General features: G+C 44.8%; 2 protein-coding genes across 2 annotated transcripts in view; both read left to right on the top strand.

The window, feature by feature from the left end:
- The window catches only part of cpo (carboxypeptidase O), a 2,902-nt gene extending 1,106 nt beyond the window's left edge, over positions 1–1,796 (top strand). Inside the window, exons 5-9 of the mRNA XM_064970398.1 lie at positions 1–98; positions 379–472; positions 711–913; positions 1,023–1,107; positions 1,248–1,796. The exon at positions 1–98 is cut by the window's left edge and continues 19 nt beyond it. Of these exons, the coding sequence (XP_064826470.1) occupies positions 1–98; positions 379–472; positions 711–913; positions 1,023–1,107; positions 1,248–1,513 (746 nt within the window). The 3' untranslated portion in view covers positions 1,514–1,796. The remainder of the gene's footprint in view (positions 99–378; positions 473–710; positions 914–1,022; positions 1,108–1,247) is intronic.
- A 9,028-nt stretch (positions 1,797–10,824) lies between these two features.
- On the top strand, positions 10,825–13,909 carry LOC135543261 (carboxypeptidase O-like). The gene is made up of 9 exons (XM_064970400.1): positions 10,825–11,058; positions 11,249–11,315; positions 11,400–11,501; positions 11,684–11,788; positions 12,180–12,296; positions 12,577–12,670; positions 12,868–13,070; positions 13,190–13,274; positions 13,436–13,909. The coding sequence occupies exons 1-9, from the start codon at positions 10,979–10,981 to the stop codon at positions 13,699–13,701; spliced, it is 1,119 nt and encodes a 372-aa protein (XP_064826472.1). The 5' UTR covers positions 10,825–10,978; the 3' UTR covers positions 13,702–13,909.
- Positions 13,910–13,987: the final 78 nt, after the last annotated feature.

Below are 13,987 nucleotides of genomic sequence, written 5' to 3' on the forward strand. Positions count from 1 at the left end.
CCGACACCAAGGTGAATGAGATGATGAAAAATCTGGATTTCTACATCACACCAGTCCTAAACGTTGATGGCTACATCTACTCTTGGCATAATGAAAGCGTAAGTACTGATTAATGCTACTTCAGACCAGCTTTGACACATTCTGGGAAACTACTGGAAATATGACAAATTGTGTCTTTAATTGCATCACATCTCTGCCAGGTGTTATCAGTACAGTACATAGTTCACAATAGACCGAGACATGCTGGTACAATATATGAGTAGACCTTATAAGTAACAAGAGCGCCATCTATTGGCTTGGATGACACATTGTAACAGAAATATTATTGATGACAGTATTATCATTCCAGTTAGTGACGAGTGGTTCTTATCTCTGTAGACTCGACTGTGGAGGAAGTCCAGATCTCCAGGAACAGGAGGCTGTACCTGCTATGGAACAGACCTCAATCGTAACTTCTACGCTAACTGGGGCAGTGAGTACGGTTCTTACTCTAAACCACACTCACTCACACACCAGGGTTAGGGTCAATCCCATTTCAATTCCATTGAATTCAGATAGTACACTGAAATTCCAATTCTCAATGCTTTTCAACATTTGAAATTGGAATTTGGTTTACTTTCTGAATTGGCTGGAACTGAGATGGAATTGACCCCAACCCCAACCCTGACACACACACATCCTAACTGTGTTTTCCTCTCCTGTCTGTGCAGTGGTTGGTGTCTCGACAGACTGCTGCTCTGAGACCTACTGCGGCACCAAGGCTCTCTCTGAGTCTGAGGCCTGGGCCGTCACAGACATGTTGGGGAAGATGAGAGAAGACATTCTGGCTTTCCTCACCATCCACTCCTATGGCCAGCTAATCCTGGTGCCCTACGGACATCCCAACATCTCAGCACCCAACTACGATGAGCTGGTATGCCTGTTCCACACACAAGTAGACCAGCGTTTTTCAATTCTGCTTTTGGAGATGCACAGGGGTGCAATTTCTTTGACCCTAATAACGTATGTCTCTGTGTTGCCAGATGGAGGTGGGTCTGGGAGCAGCCAAGGCTATAAAGGCTGTCCATGGGATGGACTACACTGTAGGCACCTCACCTGATGTGTTGTGTAAGTAGTGAGGCTAAGAGGATACTGTGACTTCTAAGTGGCTATAGTTACATGAATATCCTGTGCACTGTTTACAATTCAACAAATCCTTTCTTGTGTTTCTCTATTATTACAACCACTGGCCTATACTCTGTCTCCAGATGCCAACTCAGGATCGTCTCGTGACTTCTCCAGGCTGATCGGCATCCCGTTGTCTTTCACCTTTGAGCTGAGGGACAAGGGCGAACACGGCTTCGAGCTCCCAGAGGACCAGATCCAGCCCACCTGTGAGGAGGCCTACGCAGGAGCACAACACATCATCACCTACACACACGACAAGGCCTTCTACAGCTATGCTGCCACCATCAGGGCAACACTGTGGACCACACTGCTGGCAGCCTGGGTCTCTAGCGCCATCTTGCTGTAGACTGGGAGGACTGCAGGAGTCAGGCCAGGAGATGGTGGCAGTTTATCAGTATATTCAGAAATGAGACTTTGGACAAAAGTGATACACTGTCAGATAGACTATATAATCTGTTTAATCACTTATTTTATCAACTGTGCTTTGTTGATAAACCGAGTCTTTATTTTTTACAATTCTGCTGTAAAATATAACGGTCGTTAAAAGTGACAAAACACAAAAACGTTTGTACAGTAGTATATTTTGAATGAACATTTCCGTGATATAAATATACTCAACTGCTATGTAATGGTGTCGTAACGTCCTGCTTCTGTTATCGAGCCCCACGAGTTCAGTGAAGGTCCAGTTGTGCATTAGATCAACCTCTGCTCCAGATGAAAGATTTGACTGTTTAACTTGATCAGATCCAACAGCACCATTGTGTCCAGTTGCTTTCACCTCTGTCAGGTTTCTAGTTTTTATTGTCACGTGCACAAGTACAGTGGAATGCCTTTCTTGTTTGCTCGTTCCCAACAATGCGGTGATCAATATCAGTAGTACTATCATTTGTTTGTATAAACAAGTAAAGTAGAACTAAAACCCACTGCTCCTGGGTAGCAGGAGGTTACGTTGACCCCCTCTCCCCTGTCCATGCGTTGCTGAGGAGCATTAAAGGCGCTGCTTGGTCAATCTGTCGTCTGCATTGGCTGTGCAGTATTTATGGTGATACAGCCTCTGCAGAAGTCAGGGCATTCATACTTATTGCACATCGCAGAGCTGTTGTGAGGGAAGTTGTCAAGGAAGTGAGCTTGTGTTCATACAGGACCTCCCGCCCCAACCTACTGTAATCCAATCATGTTAATGCAGAGTTATATGAAGCTATACGGAGCTATACGGACTCCTCCGCATCATTACACAATTTGGGAGGTGCACAGTGATGTGGTACAGAGCTCAATTTGGCTTCTGTTCAGCTTAGTTTAGTTTATTAATTCGACCATTTTAAAAAACAAGCACACATGAAACTTAAAAAGCCATACATGCACTTGAGTAAAATCATGGAGGATGACACACAATAAAGTCTGGGACTTATTTCCATTGTGGTCCTCTTGAGACAAGATGGCTAGACAACATTGAACACAGTTAAACACAGTGTGGCATTGAGATAATAAAACATAAAAACAAAGAAGAAGAACATCTATCTCATCATTGTCGTTTCATCATAGGGGTTATTCATATGGGCACAGAAGACATCAAACATATTTTTACTTTATTTTTAAAGCTGCCCAGAGAGAACGTTGTTTTTATAGACAGAGGCAACTCATTCCATTCTGAGGCTCCAGTATACAAGACCGAACCTTTCCCAGCATTACTCCTGAACCTGTATAAGCCCACATCAGCAACACCTGATCTGGTGCTGTGATTATGTGCATCACTAACACGGGGAAAGTAATCACTTAGATATCTGGGTGCAGGACCATAAATACTCCTGTAAACCAAACCTAGTCTAATCTGGAACACCTCAGCCTCAACAGGCAGAACCATAAATACTCCTGTAAACCAAACCCAGTCTAATCTGGAACACCTCAGCCTCAACAGGCAGAACCATAAATACTCCTGTAAACCAAACCCAGTCTAATCTGGAACACCTCAGCCTCAACAGGCAGAACCATAAATACTCCTGTAAACCAAACCCAGTCTAATCTGGAACACCTCAGCCTCAACAGGCAGAACCATAAATACTCCTGTAAACCAAACCCAGTCTAATCTGGAACACCTCAGCCTCAACAGGCAGAACCATAAATACTCCTGTAAACCAAACCCAGTCTAATCTGGAACACCTCAGCCTCAACAGGCAGAACCATAAATACTCCTGTAAACCAAACCCAGTCTAATCTGGAACACCTCAGCCTCAACAGGCAGAACCATAAATACTCCTGTAAACCAAACCCAGTCTAATCTGGAACACCTCAGCCTCAACAGGCAGAACCATAAATACTCCTGTAAACCAAACCCAGTCTAATCTGGAACACCTCAGCCTCAACAGGCAGAACCATAAATACTCCTGTAAACCAAACCCAGTCTAATCTGGAACACCTCAGCCTCAACAGGCAGAACCATAAATACTCCTGTAAACCAAACCCAGTCTAATCTGGAACACCTCAGCCTCAACAGGCAGAACCATAAATACTCCTGTAAACCAAACCTGGTCTAATCTGGAACACCTCAGCCTCAACAGGCAGAACCATAAATACTCCTGTAAACCAAACCCAGTCTAATCTGGAACACCTCAGCCTCAACAGGCAGAACCATAAATACTCCTGTAAACCAAACCCAGTCTAATCTGGAACACCTCAGCCTCAACAGGCAGAACCATAAATACTCCTGTAAACCAAACCCAGTCTAATCTGGAACACCTCAGCCTCAACAGGCAGAACCATAAATACTCCTGTAAACCAAACCCAGTCTAATCTGGAACACCTCAGCCTCAACAGGCAGAACCATAAATACTCCTGTAAACCAAACCCAGTCTAATCTGGAACACCTCAGCCTCAACAGGCAGAACCATAAATACTCCTGTAAACCAAACCCAGTCTAATCTGGAACACCTCAGCCTCAACAGGCAGAACCATAAATACTCCTGTAAACCAAACCCAGTCTAATCTGGAACACCTCAGCCTCAACAGGCAGAACCATAAATACTCCTGTAAACCAAACCCAGTCTAATCTGGAACACCTCAGCCTCAACAGGCAGAACCATAAATACTCCTGTAAACCAAACCCAGTCTAATCTGGAACACCTCAGCCTCAACAGGCAGAACCATAAATACTCCTGTAAACCAAACCCAGTCTAATCTGGAACACCTCAGCCTCAACAGGCAGAACCATAAATACTCCTGTAAACCAAACCCAGTCTAATCTGGAACACCTCAGCCTCAACAGGCAGAACCATAAATACTCCTGTAAACCAAACCCAGTCTAATCTGGAACACCTCAGCCTCAACAGGCAGAACCATAAATACTCCTGTAAACCAAACCCAGTCTAATCTGGAACACCTCAGCCTCAACAGGCAGAACCATAAATACTCCTGTAAACCAAACCCAGTCTAATCTGGAACACCAGCCTCAACAGGCAGAACCATAAATACAAACCAAACCCAGTCTAATCTGAACACCAGCCTCAAAGGCAGAACCATAAATACTCCTGTAAACCAAACCCAGTCTAATCTGGAACACCTCAGCCTCAACAGGCAGAACCATAAATACTCCTGTAAACCAAACCCAGTCTAATCTGGAACACCTCAGCCTCAACAGGCAGAACCATAAATACTCCTGTAAACCAAACCCAGTCTAATCTGGAACACCTCAGCCTCAACAGGCAGAACCATAAATACTCCTGTAAACCAAACCCAGTCTAATCTGGAACACCTCAGCCTCAACAGGCAGAACCATAAATACTCCTGTAAACCAAACCCAGTCTAATCTGGAACACCTCAGCCTCAACAGGCAGAACCATAAATACTCCTGTAAACCAAACCCAGTCTAATCTGGAACACCTCAGCCTCAACAGGCAGAACCATAAATACTCCTGTAAACCAAACCCAGTCTCTGGAATCTGGAACACCTCAGCCTCAACAGGCAGAACCATAAATACTCCTGTAAACCAAACCCAGTCTAATCTGGAACACCTCAGCCTCAACAGGCAGAACCATAAATACTCCTGTAAACCAAACCCAGTCTAATCTGGAACACCTCAGCCTCAACAGGCAGAACCATAAATACTCCTGTAAACCAAACCCAGTCTAATCTGGAACACCTCAGCCTCAACAGGCAGAACCATAAATACTCCTGTAAACCAAACCCAGTCTAATCTGGAACACCTCAGCCTCAACAGGCAGAACCATAAATACTCCTGTAAACCAAACCCAGTCTAATCTGGAACACCTCAGCCTCAACAGGCAGAACCATAAATACTCCTGTAAACCAAACCCAGTCTAATCTGGAACACCTCAGCCTCAACAGGCAGAACCATAAATACTCCTGTAAACCAAACCCAGTCTAATCTGGAACACCTCAGCCTCAACAGGCAGAACCATAAATACTCCTGTAAACCAAACCTAGTCTAATCTGGAACACCTCAGCCTCAACAGGCAGAACCATAAATACTCCTGTAAACCAAACCCAGTCTAATCTGGAACACCTCAGCCTCAACAGGCAGAACCATAAATACTCCTGTAAACCAAACCCAGTCTAATCTGGAACACCTCAGCCTCAACAGGCAGAACCATAAATAAACTCCTGTAAACCAAACCCAGTCTAATCTGGAACACCTCAGCCTCAACAGGCAGAACCATAAATACTCCTGTAAACCAAACCCAGTCTAATCTGGAACACCTCAGCCTCAACAGGCAGAACCATAAATACTCCTGTAAACCAAACCCAGTCTAATCTGGAACACCTCAGCCTCAACAGGCAGAACCATAAATACTCCTGTAAACCAAACCCAGTCTAATCTGGAACACCTCAGCCTCAACAGGCAGAACCATAAATACTCCTGTAAACCAAACCCAGTCTAATCTGGAACACCTCAGCCTCAACAGGCAGAACCATAAATACTCCTGTAAACCAAACCCAGTCTAATCTGGAACACCTCAGCCTCAACAGGCAGAACCATAAATACTCCTGTAAACCAAACCCAGTCTAATCTGGAACACCTCAGCCTCAACAGGCAGAACCATAAATACTCCTGTAAACCAAACCCAGTCTAATCTGGAACACCTCAGCCTCAACAGGCAGAACCATAAAACCAAACTCCTAATCTAAACCAAACCAGAACCAGTCTAATCTGGAACACCTCAGCCTCAACAGGCAGAACCATAAATACTCCTGTAAACCAAACCCAGTCTAATCTGGAACACCTCAGCCTCAACAGGCAGGAACCATAAATACTCCTGTAAACCAAACCCAGTCTAATCTGGAACACCTCAGCCTCAACAGGCAGAACCATAAATACTCCTGTAAACCAAACCCAGTCTAATCTGGAACACCTCAGCCTCAACAGGCAGAACCATAAATACTCCTGTAAACCAAACCCAGTCTAATCTGGAACACCTCAGCCTCAACAGGCAGAACCATAAATACTCCTGTAAACCAAACCCAGTCTAATCTGGAACACCTCAGCCTCAACAGGCAGAACCATAAATACTCCTGTAAACCAAACCCAGTCTAATCTGGAACACCTCAGCCTCAACAGGCAGAACCATAAATACTCCTGTAAACCAAACCCAGTCTAATCTGGAACACCTCAGCCTCAACAGGCAGAACCATAAATACTCCTGTAAACCAAACCCAGTCTAATCTGGAACACCTCAGCCTCAACAGGCAGAACCATAAATACTCCTGTAAACCAAACCCAGTCTAATCTGGAACACCTCAGCCTCAACAGGCAGAACCATAAATACTCCTGTAAACCAAACCCAGTCTAATCTGGAACACCTCAGCCTCAACAGGCAGAACCATAAATACTCCTGTAAACCAAACCCAGTCTAATCTGGAACACCTCAGCCTCAACAGGCAGAACCATAAATACCAAACCAAACCCAAATCTGGACACCTCCTCAACAGGCAGAACCATAAATACCAAAAACCAAACCCAGTCTAATCTGGAACACCTCAGCCTCAACAGGCAGAACCATAAATACTCCTGTAAACCAAACCCAGTCTAATCTGGAACACCTCAGCCTCAACAGGCAGAACCATAAATACTCCTGTAAACCAAACCCAGTCTAATCTGGAACACCTCAGCCTCAACAGGCAGAACCATAAATACTCCTGTAAACCAAACCCAGTCTAATCTGGAACACCTCAGCCTCAACAGGCAGAACCATAAATACTCCTGTAAACCAAACCCAGTCTAATCTGGAACACCTCAGCCTCAACAGGCAGAACCATAAATACTCCTGTAACCATAAATACTCCTGTAAACCAAACCCAGTCTAATCTGGAACACCTCAGCCTCAACAGGCAGAACCATAAATACTCCTGTAAACCAAACCCAGTCTAATCTGGAACACCTCAGCCTCAACAGGCAGAACCATAAATACTCCTGTAAACCAAACCCAGTCTAATCTGGAACACCTCAGCCTCAACAGGCAGAACCATAAATACTCCTGTAAACCAAACCCAGTCTAATCTGGAACACCTCAGCCTCAACAGGCAGAACCAAAATACTCCTGTAAACCAAACCCTGTAGTCTAATCTGGAACACCTCAGCCTCAACAGGCAGAACCATAAATACTCCTGTAAACCAAACCCAGTCTAATCTGGAACACCTCAGCCTCAACAGGCAGAACCATAAATACTCCTGTAAACCAAACCCAGTCTAATCTGGAACACCTCAGCCTCAACAGGCAGAACCATAAATACTCCTGTAAACCAAACCCAGTCTAATCTGGAACACCTCAGCCTCAACAGGCAGAACCATAAATACTCCTGGAACACCTAAACCAAACCTAGTCTAATCTGGAACACCTCAGCCTCAACAGGCAGAACCATAAATACTCCTGTAAACCAAACCCAGTCTAATCTGGAACACCTCAGCCTCAACAGGCAGAACCATAAATACTCCTGTAAACCAAACCCAGTCTAATCTGGAACACCTCAGCCTCAACAGGCAGAACCATAAATACTCCTGTAAACCAAACCCAGTCTAATCTGGGACATCCTAGCCTCAACAGGCAGAACCATAAATACTCCTGTAAACCAAACCTAGTCTAATCTGGGACACCTCAGCCTCAACAGGCAGAACCATAAATACTCCTGTAAACCAAACCCAGTCTAATCTGGAACACCTCAGCCTCAACAGGCAGAACCATAAATACTCCTGTAAACCAAACCCAGTCTAATCTGGAACACCTCAGCCTCAACAGGCAGAACCATAAATACTCCTGTAAACCAAACCCAGTCTAATCTGAACACCTCAGCCTCAACAGGCAGAACCATAAATACTCCTGTAAACCAAACCCAGTCTAATCTGGAACACCTCAGCCTCAACAGGCAGAACCATAAATACTCCTGTAAACCAAACCCAGTCTAATCTGGAACACCTCAGCCTCAACAGGCAGAACCATAAATACTCCTGTAAACCAAACCCAGTCTAATCTGGAACACCTCAGCCTCAACAGGCAGAACCATAAATACTCCTGTAAACCAAACCCAGTCTAATCTGGAACACCTCAGCCTCAACAGGCAGAACCATAAATACTCCTGTAAACCAAACCCAGTCTAATCTGGAACACCTCAGCCTCAACAGGCAGAACCATAAATACTCCTGTAAACCAAACCCAGTCTAATCTGGAACACCTCAGCCTCAACAGGCAGAACCATAAATACTCCTGTAAACCAAACCCAGTCTAATCTGGAACACCTCAGCCTCAACAGGCAGAACCATAAATACTCCTGTAAACCAAACCCAGTCTAATCTGGAACACCTCAGCCTCAACAGGCAGAACCATAAATACTCCTGTAAACCAAACCCAGTCTAATCTGGAACACCTCAGCCTCAACAGGCAGAACCATAAATACTCCTGTAAACCAAACCCAGTCTAATCTGGAACACCTCAGCCTCAACAGGCAGAACCATAAATACTCCTGTAAACCAAACCCAGTCTAATCTGGAACACCTCAGCCTCAACAGGCAGAACCATAAATACTCCTGTAAACCAAACCCAGTCTAATCTGGAACACCTCAGCCTCAACAGGCAGAACCATAAATACTCCTGTAAACCAAACCCAGTCTAATCTGGAACACCTCAGCCTCAACAGGCAGAACCATAAATACTCCTGTAAACCAAACCCAGTCTAATCTGGAACACCTAAACCAAACCATAAATACTCCTGTCTAATCTGGAACACCTCAGCCTCAACAGGCAGAACCATAAATACTCCTGTAAACCAAACCCAGTCTAATCTGGAACACCTCAGCCTCAACAGGCAGAACCATAATCTCCTGTAAACCAAACCCAGTCTAATCTGGAACACCTCAGCCTCAACAGGCAGAACCATAAATACTCCTGGGAAACCAAACCCAGTCTAATCCAAACCAGAACCAGTCCAAACCCAGTCTAATCTGGAACACCTCAGCCTCAACAGGCAGAACCATAAATACTCCTGTAAACCAAACCCAGTCTAATCTGGAACACCTCAGCCTCAACAGGCAGAACCATAAATACTCCTGTAAACCAAACCCAGTCTAATCTGGAACACCTCAGCCTCAACAGGCAGAACCATAAATACTCCTGTAAACCAAACCCAGTCTAATCTGGAACACCTCAGCCTCAACAGGCAGAACCATAAATACTCCTGTAAACCAAACCCAGTCTAATCTGGAACACCTCAGCCTCAACAGGCAGAACCATAAATACTCCTGTAAACCAAACCCAGTCTAATCTGGAACACCTCAGCCTCAACAGGCAGAACCATAAATACTCCTGTAAACCAAACCCAGTCTAATCTGGAACACCTCAGCCTCAACAGGCAGAACCATAAATACTCCTGTAAACCAAACCCAGTCTAATCTGGAACACCTCAGCCTCAACAGGCAGAACCATAAATACTCCTGTAAACCAAACCCAGTCTAATCTGGAACACCTCAGCCTCAACAGGCAGAACCATAAATACTCCTGTAAACCAAACCCAGTCTAATCTGGAACACCTCAGCCTCAACAGGCAGAACCATAAATACTCCTGTAAACCAAACCTAGTCTAATCTGGAACACCTCAGCCTCAACAGGCAACCAGTTTAGTTCCTGAAAGCAGCTCCTGCCTATGGGAGTAAGTGGACTCACCTTCAATACTACCCTGATCAGCTTAGTCTGGTCTATCTGGAGCTTCCCCTTCATAAGTTTAGATAAGCCCCCAAACCAGGAAGTACTAGCGTAGTCAAAATGGCATTGAATGAGGGCAGTGGCTCGCACTTTCACGGAGTCCTTATCAACATGCCTCCAGATATGCCGCAATTTCCATCACACCCTCTATATGGAATTTACTAACATTCTTTCGGATCAAGCATAAATTGGCTTTTAGTGCGTCTGAGATAATCACAGTCGTCAGACTAGTGAGTTCTTCTGATCAAGGTAAAGGTGTGGCTTTACATATTTATTTTATTACCACTAGATCAGCGCCATTCTATCTTTCTGTTCTCTTTCTTGTAATGACATAACAGAGATAACAGAGATAACAGTTTCTTACATCATGTCTTTATCTAGATGTGGGGCTGCACATGTCTTCATCTAGATGGGGACTTGTATAAAGTCCTCTCCCTGCTGCCCAGGTGACTGATTTGATTTGACACAGTGAGTTGTGGGGCTGCACGTGTCTTCATCTAGATGGGGACTTGTATAAAGTCCTCTCCCTGCTGCCCAGGTGACTGATTTGACAGCTGGAAGACACAGTGAGTTGTGAGACCTGTTAGTAAAGGAGAGAGGGACATTGTTGATGATGATGCTGGGTCTGGGCTCTGTTGGATTGGTTCTGTTATCTCTGTCTGTCCAGAGTGGACATGGAGCCCAGGACAGGTGAGTCTGAGAGGGATACTGTAACTCTACTACGGTTAGTCTCCTATGAAGGATGATTTAACAAGTCAGACTAACAGGATTTTTATTAAATATTCATACATCGGTAGCTGATTTACAACCAATTTATAACCACCAAACCAAGATGTATTCGTTTGATGTGCATAGAGTATGTGTGTGTGTCAATGTACAGTGCTGTCTGGAGTAGAGAGGAGACCACTGAGAGGAATTACTACACCAGGTACCACAACATGTCAGAGGTGAGAAAGAATGCACACACACACACACACACAAAGAATGACTGAGTCCTCACTGCATAGAGACTATGGTACCTCTCCCTATAGATTACAGCATGGGTGGAGCAGATGAAGAGGGAGAACCCAGATGTTGTGTCCTCCATGGTCTACGGTCAAACCTATGAGAGGAGAAACATCACCTTACTGAAGGTTCTTCACCTCTCTCTCTCTCTCTGCATTCACTGTCGTCAGCATGCCTGGCCCTTGCTAGGTCAGTCTTACAGGGAAACCACTAAGTAGCTTTCATCACTAGTGTTCTTCTGCTTTGACTAGACCCAAGAGGCCAATGTCTGCAGCTCAATGGCGATCTCCTGTTGGTTGTTATGTTGCAGATTGGTCTGCGTTCTACTGGGAGGAAAAAGGCTATCTGGATGGACTGTGGTATCCACGCCAGAGAATGGATCACTCCTGCTTTCTGCCAGTACTTCGTTAAAGAGGTGTGGACGTGTTTAACTATTCTTGTGGGGACCAGAAGTATACGAAACAAGAATAGTAAACAAACAAAAATGTTACCAACTGAGGACATGCTGTTGGTCCCCACGAGGTCATATGCTATTTCTAGGGGGTTTAGGGTTAAGGTTAGAATTAGTGTTAGAATTAGGTTTAGGCACCAGGGTTACTTTTTGGGTTAGGTTTAAGGTAAGGTTTTTGGGTTAAGGTAAGAGTACGGGTTGCGAGTTAGGCAAAATAGGATTTTGAATGGGACTGAATTGTGTCCCCCCACAAGGTTAGCTGTACAAAACATTGTGTGTGTGTGTGTATTATCATAGAAATGAAAGAGCATGAAACAGTACTGGTGAGAATCTCCTCCTTGATTTCTACAAACAGATCCTGAGAACGTACAAAACCGACACCAAGGTGAATGAGATGATGAAAAATCTGGATTTCTACATCACACCAGTCCTAAACGTTGATGGCTACATCTACTCTTGGCATAATGAAAGTGTAAGTACTGATTAATGCTACTTCAGACCAGCTTTGACACATTCTGGGAAACTACTGGAAATATGACAAATTGTGTCTTTAATTGCATCACATCTCTGCCAGGTGTTATCAGTACAGTACATAGTTCACAATAGACCGAGACATGCTGGTACAATATATGAGTAGACCTTACAAGTAACAAGAGCGCCATCTAATGGCTTGGATGACACATTGTAACAGAAATATTATTGATGACAGTATTATCATTCCAGTTAGTGATGAGTGGTTCTTATCTCTGTAGACTCGACTGTGGAGGAAGTCCAGATCTCCAGGAACAGGAGGCTGTACCTGCTATGGAACAGACCTCAATCGTAACTTCTACGCTAACTGGGGCAGTGAGTACGGTTCTTACTCTAAACCACACTCACTCACACACACCAAGGTTGGGGTCAATTCCATTTCAATTCCATTGAATTACAATTCTCAATGTTTTTCAATGAGGAACATTTTGAATTTGGTTTACTTTCTGAATTGACCCCAACCCCAACCCTGACACACACACATCCTGTGTTTTCCTCTCCTGTCTGTGCAGTGGTTGGTGTCTCGACAGACTGCTGCAATCTGTTCTACTGCGGCACCAAGGCTCTCTCTGAGTCTGAGGCCTGGGCCGTCACAGACATGTTGGGGAAGATGAGAGAAGATATTCTGGCTTTCCTCACCATCCACTCCTATGGCCAGCAGCTCCTGGTGCCCTACGGACATCCCAACACTTCAGCACCCAACCATGATGAGCTGGTACGCCCGCCCCCCAAAATAAGTTGTGTTATAATAGACCAGTGTTTTAAAATGGGGATCAACAAGGGTGCACGTGTTTTCTGAACATATTAACCTGCAGTATGTCTCTGTGTTGCCAGATGGAGGTGGGTCTGGGAGCAGCCATGGCTATAAAGGCTGTCCATGGTATGGACTACACTGTAGGCACCTCACCTGATATCCTGTGTAAGTAAGGCTGAGGGAAGACAACGAGTCACCAAACACTGAAGTGAGCAATGCCTGGTTAATCCCATTTTATCAAGACCCACATCTATACTCGGACACATGGCAATCCAATGGGAAGAGACTATACAACTACTGGCCTATAAAACTCTCTCTGTCTCCAGATCCCTTCTCGGGTTCGTCTCAGGACTTCACCAGGCTGATCGGCATCCCGTTGTCTTTCACCTTTGAGCTGAGGGACAAGGGCAAACACGGCTTCAAGCTCCCAGAGGACCAGATCCAGCCCACCTGTGAGGAGGCCTACGCAGGAGCACAACACATCATCACCTACACACACGACAAGGCCTTCTACAGCTATGCTGCCACCATCAGGGCAACACTGTGGACCACACTGCTGGCAGCCTGGGTCTCTAGCGCCACCCTGCTGTAAACTGGGAGGACTGCAGGAGTCAGATGAAACCCACTTATTTTGTCAAGTGTGGTATGTTACTTGTGTCTTTAAAACTCTACTGCAAAACTGTTAAATTATCATCTACTTCTTATGTTACTTTTAATATTGACAAAACACATACAGGTTATTTGTAGTACAGTGTGCTTTGCATTAACATTTCATTGATATAAATACACTCAAACCGTAATGATTTGTTGTCATAACTTCCTTCCGTTAGATCCATGAGTTGTCCCCTCATAAGTCCAGCAACCGTTGCCATGTTTAC

Source organism: Oncorhynchus masou, chromosome 7, assembly GCF_036934945.1.
Source record: "Oncorhynchus masou masou isolate Uvic2021 chromosome 7, UVic_Omas_1.1, whole genome shotgun sequence".
In the NCBI taxonomy this organism is placed as follows: Eukaryota; Metazoa; Chordata; class Actinopteri; order Salmoniformes; family Salmonidae; genus Oncorhynchus; species Oncorhynchus masou.